This window comes from Tupaia chinensis, unplaced genomic scaffold (genome assembly GCF_000334495.1).
Source record: "Tupaia chinensis unplaced genomic scaffold, TupChi_1.0 Scaffold000569_1, whole genome shotgun sequence".
NCBI classification, from domain to species: domain Eukaryota; kingdom Metazoa; phylum Chordata; class Mammalia; order Scandentia; family Tupaiidae; genus Tupaia; species Tupaia belangeri.
This window is the reverse complement of record NW_006160083.1, coordinates 1574097-1581541: the sequence shown is the minus strand read 5'-3', so window position 1 is coordinate 1581541 and position 7445 is coordinate 1574097. Positions and strand designations below refer to the sequence as shown.

At 40.9% G+C, this 7445-nt stretch overlaps 1 protein-coding gene across 1 annotated transcript in view; it reads left to right on the top strand.

The window, feature by feature from the left end:
- The first annotated feature begins 1422 nt into the window (after window positions 1–1422).
- SNTN (sentan, cilia apical structure protein) overlaps window positions 1423–7445 on the top strand; it is a 19716-nt gene continuing 13693 nt past the window's right edge. Inside the window, exon 1 of the mRNA XM_027775539.1 lies at window positions 1423–1536. Coding sequence (XP_027631340.1) covers window positions 1423–1536 — 114 coding nt within the window. The remainder of the gene's footprint in view (window positions 1537–7445) is intronic.

The window sequence follows — 7445 nt, the reverse complement described above, 5'->3', positions numbered from 1 at the left end:
GCCATCCCCCCTGGGGGTTGTTTGCTCGCTTTCTGTCTCTATGTCTCTCTCTGTCTTTCTGGAAAGCACACATGCCCTACAGCAAAAACCTCTGCAAAAAAAAAAAAAAAAAAAAAAAAAAAAAAACCAGGTTCTGGGAAATGTACACTGAGAAAACCAGCTAGTTCTGGGTTTCAACTTGAGAAGTGAGATTGCTTCAGGTTATCACCTGACCTACCTGAGATAATTGCATAAGGTCACTGACAACCTGAGGTGGACTGGCACTAAAAGTCTCACAATGTGGGCAATGGTTATTAATGAGATCAAATGTTCTCTCCATCCCAAATTTGAATGGAAAATGCTAAGGAAATTGGTAAAGAGGTAAAGGAAAGAGAGAAAAGAAATCCATAAAGAGAAGCAAGCAATGAGAGAGTGACATGGTCTCGATGAAACTGTGATCAGTGATACAGCAAAAAGACAGCTCTGACCCTGGAGCCAACTTGTTGTAGTCTGAATCAAGACTATTCTTAGCTTCTATTGTGATTTCTATCTCTTCCCACCCATCAACTCACAAGTGACTTAATCAATCATTGGGCATGTTTTCCCTGAGCCAAATTTACTTGACTAAGTTGATATAACCTTCCATTCTTATAGAAAGAGCTCAAAGCCATTACAAGTGAAATAACCTCCCTACCAGTCTTCCTGCATTTATTTTGTCTACTTCTATAAACCATTACTCACACTGAAGCTAGAGTGATCTTTCCAAAATATAAATTTAACTTCATTAACCTCCTTGCTTAAAACCCACAAATGGTTTCCTCTTCTTTTGTATAGAATACAATGTCCTACTGTGCCCTCAAGTCCCTGCATGGCCTAGCCCGAGTGCCTCTTCTCTAGCCTCAGCTGGAGCAACACTCAACCTCAATCTTTTTGGTCCAATGATACCACCCTTTTTTCTGTCCCTTCTGATCACCACACTCCCCTGTGCCAGGGCTAAGCACAGGCTTTTGCTTCTGCCTGCAATATGAATCTCTTGCCCTTTCCCCTCATCAACTCCTTCTCAATATCGCATTCTCTGAGGGTGTTTTTTTTACCTCTCCCACTGATGTAAATCTCAAGGGATCTACCATGCGTAGATCTTACTTTTTGTGAACCTTTGTAGTGCATTCTTCCACTTGGTTAGTATCAGTCATTCCCACTACACTCCCTTAGATCAGGGTCTGTCTCTGATTTTGCCCACTGTTGAGGCTTCAACACCACCTTGTCCATAGAAGACACTCAGTATTTGTGTTTAGCGTATGAAGAATTTCATGGCTACTTTTAATAACATGGGAAAAGTCCTTGTAAAAGTACTACTGAACAGTTGTCATAGAGTGAATGATAACAGAAACAGTGGGCAAGCGACTGTTGCTTGGGAAATCCCAACACACAACAGAAGACCAGATGGGCAGCTGTGTGCACAGAACCCAGGACCAAGTGCTCTACTCTGAAGGGGAGTCCCATCTTCCTGCAGCCCCAACATCCACTGTAGCACCTACAAAAATGCCCAAAAGGTCAGTGTGACTTGGCTCTCCTTTATTTAATTTTCTTTAAACTTGTAAGTACATTTTTCAAAGAATTCCTGTCAACAGATTGATAGCCAAGATACTGCAAGTTTGGTACTATTGTCCTTCCAACCCAGCTTTATACTGAATTGGAAAAACAAAGAAAACAAACTTGTAGTTTTGACTATAAACTGAAAATATAATGTAATTAACAGAAATATTTTTGCTTTGCTCTTGAGAAACATCTGTACATCAAAATCAGTAATCATTTTAACTATATAGAAATGCTTTCAAATTTTTCACAACAGAGATAAATTATTTCATATTATTAACATGTATTTGATTAGGGGAACCAGCAGTTGGTGTAATGGCTATGTCACTGGACTCCCATGTAGTCGCACGCGGTTTGAGTCCTGAACCCGGTGGCTTAAACTCATGCCAGGTGCGTGTGCATGCGTGCCCAAGATCCCAAGAGGAGAATGGAGGAGAGGGGATTGCGGCGTGGCCATACCCCCTACGGGATGATTTCTCCCTTTCTGTCTCTCTGTCTCTATCTGTCTTTCTGGTGAGCACATATGCCCTATAGCAAAAACCTCTCAAAAAAAAAAAGTATAAGATTAGGTCTAACAAATGAAAATGTTCCTTCTCATGAAATTATGTATTTTAAAAAAAATTTCAGTTCTTAAAATATTTTCTGGACACCAAACAAGTGCTAGGTACTCTGCTAGGCCAGGGGTGAAAGAGCTGGGGATAACCATCGTAGCTCTTGCTATTAAGCGCTTCCTAAGACTAATGGAGGAGACAAAGTCAATAGCAGCAATAGAAAATAATGTATTCCATCTTGCAAGTGCACATTGTGCAAAGTGAAGAGATAGCACGTCCTTCATCCTGTGATGGAGACAGTGATAGTACAGAAAATGAAGGTTTCTGAAAATCAGGAGAAGTCCACCAAGAACATAAAGGGTTCAAGTATCATGGAGTCAAACTTCCTAATGAAGCCCCTAAAGGTGACAATTCAGTTCCTCTGCTTGTTAATGCTAAAAATAGCTTCTAAACCCAAAGTTTCCTTTCAAGGAGCTGTCAAAGTTATGACTGAGCTCTGTTGTTCTTGTGGCTTTCTTAAAAACTATTCTAGTTGGGGGAGGGGGGTAAAAATCAAGGCGAACCTTCGTTTACAGCCAGCCAGGATCACAGGCATGGGTACCTATTCCCAGCATGTACAAGACAACCTTGGGACATGAACCTAGGACCTTCTGATGTGGCCTCAGCACCACAGAGCACTGTGTTACCACTACACCAGTGCAGGTGACCTCATAGAAAACTTCAACCTACTGTTTTTAAGGAAGCAAGGCTCATCTTCCTGCCTCCAACCTGGCCTCTTTCCAACCTGCTTTTGAAATAATTTCTCCAAATGCAAATCTGATCATATAATCCCCACTGCCTTTTGGATAACAACTAGAGTCCTTCATAAGTCCTCTGAGGTCCAGCATGTTCTGACTCTGGCCCTTTCCTTTAGCCTCATCTTCCACCACTTCTTCCTTCCATGGTTCTTCAATTATGTCAAGCTTTCTTCAGAGCCTCAGCACGCACTATACACTCCACTTAGGACACACTCTCCTTCAACTACTAACTCAATAGGCTTCACAAAATGCCATTACTCTGTTGAAGGTGAGATGGGTCCTTTTCTTTCCACTACATGTGCTCTACCATTAATCTTCATTGACTTACCTGATTAATATCTACACTAAACTCTAAGCCCCAAAAGGATAGGAGCATGTCTCTGTCACTCACTGGCCCATCTTCATCCCCCACACTCCAGCAGTTTCTATATTCTTAGGTAGGTTGGCTAAGTAGCTACCACAAATAAAACTTAAAATGTCTCAGCATTTTGCAGAACAAAAAGACATTTTTTTTTATTTTCCATATGACCGGTCAGAGTGGGGTGTCCAGGTCTATAGCTGTCTTACTCCAGATGCAGCCATGTGGGGACCCAGGATGATGGAGGTCTTACTGTCCAATGTGTGGCTTACAAGTTTTCCTGATAAGTAAAGAGCATGAAGGAGCTTATATAGAAAATATTCATTTATCTTCTGCTCCTTTTCCATTGGAGGGAATTTAGTCACATGGCCACATCTCTGCAAAGAAGACTGGGATATGTGAGCTAGCTGATGAGGTGCTTCTTTAGTATGTGACAAGAGAAGAAAGGATTTGGTAGACAGATGGCTGTTCCACTAGAATTCTTGGTGAATATTTATTGAAAACAAATAATTTTTAAGTCATTGTATTACTTTAGATATTGACTTCAGTTCCCAAACTCCCATAATTACGTATTTTTTTTTAAATTTTGTTGGCAGCATTTCAATATCGAAACAACTGGCTTCAATAAAAGATAAGGCATGGAATGAATAAGATGGATGTGTTTCTCCTTCACCATGATAGCCTGCCAAGAGTTAAAAATAAAAGGACAGCAAAGAACACAAGAGATATGAAGGAACACAAGGCTATGTTATCAAGCATGTATGATGTTTCTTTTTGAAGATTTGCGAACTGATTACAGTGATAGGAATCAGCTTGCCTATACTTAGCCCATTAAAAGCAGAGCTAAAAAAGCAGAGCTAAGGTGAAGCATGGATCTCCGAGTCCTAATTCAGTGTTCTTACCACCAAGTCCCATTGCCTCTCCATGGATGGCATCTTCAGGATGCCCAGAGAAGGATCATGAATATCTGACTCAATGAATGTACTGTGGAACTTGGGATGTAATTATTCGCCAACTACCTCTGTTCCTTGGGTGAAAACACAGTGTGACCAACTCCCAATATTTGCCTAGAAATTCACTGTATAAGTAAAATATCTTCAGAACAACATCCATGGAAATAATAATACAAGAAAATACACACACACACACACACACACACACACAAATATACTTGGACCATTATCTTGTTCCAAAACTGTGGCTTAACATGTTTACAGAGTAACAAGCACTGCTGGACAATACCACATTGTAGTGTTTTTCCTTCTGATTGTCTGTTTAATCTCTCCAGGAAAGGTTCTTCATATTTTTGTTTAAATAAATCTCCATCTAGATGAAGCTGTTATTTTTACATTATCACAACACAACAGACATACAATTTCTGTTTCAAACTTTATACAAATTCAAGTACTTTTGATAATTATTCACATTTCTAACATAATTTCTCCCTCTGGGACATATAGAGAGGAGATTGTACCTCTATCACTCCCATACCCACCCTTCCTCTCCCTGTCACATACATAATTTCTAGTACCAGATTCCTTCGATTGGACCACTGAGCCAGATTTATTCCCACACCTTAAGAACCCACAGGCTAAACATGGTTCATCTTCCAATAATGCATTTTATTTAATGAAAAGTAATTTTCAGTGTGTTACTCATTGAAATTAGATGGGACCAGCCCCATGGCATAGTGATTAAGGGAGTTATATCTCACATGACCAGCCATGCAATTTGAATTTCGGCCCTGGCAGTCTGAAACACATGCCAGGCACATGTGCATGCATGTCCAAGCTCCCATCAGGATGGAGAAATGGAAGAGAAGGGGTTGTGGTGTGGGGGCCCGGGATAATGGAGGCCCTACTGTCTTCAACATGCGACTTCAACTATGCCCCATTGAGGGGTGCTTTATCCCTTCTCTGGCAAGCACATGTACGCTCTGGCAAATGGAAGGAAAGAAAGAAGGGAAGGAGGGAGGGAAGGGAAAGAAGATGGGGTGAGGGATACGGACAGAGAGAAAGAAGGAGAGAAAGAGTAAAGAAGGAATTGAGGGAAGTAAGGAGAGAAAAGGGAGGAAGGGAGGAGAGAGAGAGAGATCACGGAATAGAAGCCAACACAAATCCTCATTTTCTCTGCTGGCTACTTGGATGTATGTCCTTGATCACACAGGGAGCAGAGATAGGAGGTGAGTACGTATTTGCCTCTAACACCCAGAATACTTGGAAAAGACTGAGAAGTACTAGAGTACTGAGAAAAACTGTTGGCATAGAGAATAGAAAAATAAGAAACTAGTTTTTAGTTTGACCATATGGTATATATTTGAGCTTGGGTACAAATTCTGTACAGACCATCTACATTTGCAAAAATAGCTGATATTAGGAAAAGTTACAAAATGATGGATCAGCCAGTGGCATGGTGGTTAAGGTGGCTGGATCCCATATAGCTGAATGAGTAGTTCAAGTCCCAGACCTGGCAGCTTGAAAAATATGTTGGGTGTATGTGCCAAAAATCCCAAGAGGAGAATGGAGAAGGAATTATATGTTGTCATACACTGTTGAGGTGATTTCTCACCTCTCCCTCTCTGTCTCTGTGTGTCTGTCTCTCTCTAGTGAATAAATATGCCCAATAGCAAAAATTAAAAGAAAAAAAAAGAAAGAAAAAATGAGGGGTGATTCTAACACCTTTCTAAATTGAGAATGTTTTCATGACATTAAAGTGTTAGAGACTCACAAATCTGCTGTCTAATGTTTAGTGTTCCATGTTCCAGGGCAGATGAGGAAGAACAGGCAGAGAACAATTCTGAAGTCCCAGTCACTTTGTTAACACACATATATTAAGGCCCACACATGCCATAGTCTATAAATTAATGCAAAGATATTAGGTTGCCTGGAAAGTTATGATGTGGTTTTTTTTTTTAATGCAAAAATGCATCATGACTTTCCTGACTACCCAATAATTAAGATGTAGAAACTGCTCTCAGGGACATACAGTCCAATGTCATGTTCAATATGGTGGCCACTAGCCACATATACTACTAAGCACCTGAACCTGGTTAGCTTGAATTGAGACTAAAGAGACTTGGGGGACCAGTAGTTAGCGTAATGGCTATGTCCCTGAACTCCCATGTAGCCGACCACAGTTCAAGTCCCAGACCCAGTGGCTTAAACTCATGCCGGGCGCATGTGCGTACATACCCAAGATCCCAAGAGGAGAATGGAAGAGAAAGGATTGTGGTGTGGCCAATCTCCCGGGGGGGTGATTTCTCGCTTTCTATCTCTCTGTCTCTCTGTGTCTTTCTGGTGAGCACACGCGCCCTACAGCAAAAAACTCTCAAAAAAAAAAAAAAAAGAGAGATTTGGGAGATTTGGGATGGCCCCATAGCCTAGTGGTTAAAAAGGCTGGATCCCACATGGTCAATTGCAGCTCTAATCCCAACCAATCAGCTTGAAAACCATATCAGGCACATGTGCATGTGTGCCCAAAATCTTTACAGGATGGAGAAGTAAAGGAGAAGGGGTTGTAGCATGACTATACTCCATGAGAGGCTCTCTCTATATATTTCTCTCATGCACACACACGTGTGCAAGTGCACACACCCTCTGGCAATTGAAAAAATGTATATATTTAAGAGACTTAAGAGAACATAGCAACATTTATATTGATTACTTGTTAAAACAATAATATTTTGGGGTCAGTTAGTGGTGTGGCAGTTAAGGTGGCTGGATCCCACATGTCCAACTATGCAGTTCAAGTCCCAAATGTGGTGACTTAAAAAACAAGCCATGTGTGCATCATATGATACACACTAAGATACTTCACTGCCTTTCAGACATATACAAAGGCAGTATGTATCATAGTAAGGAGCCAGACTGGTTATGTGAACTTTAACCTATTTAATCTCCCTGTGCCTTGGTTTTCTCATCTGTCAAGTAGGGATGATACTAGGACCTACCTCACAGAGCTGACATAGAATTAAATGAGTTGAATTGTGTACATCTATCCCATGGAGGAGTAGCTGCCCTACAGAATTTGAGTTCCTTAATCATCCATTATTATTGTCCACCAGAACGCCAGCTCAAAGAAGTCAGGGATCAAGATGTCATTCACTGCTCCACACCCAAATTAAGACAGGACCTGGCAATAAGTACATGCTGATAAATTCCTGTT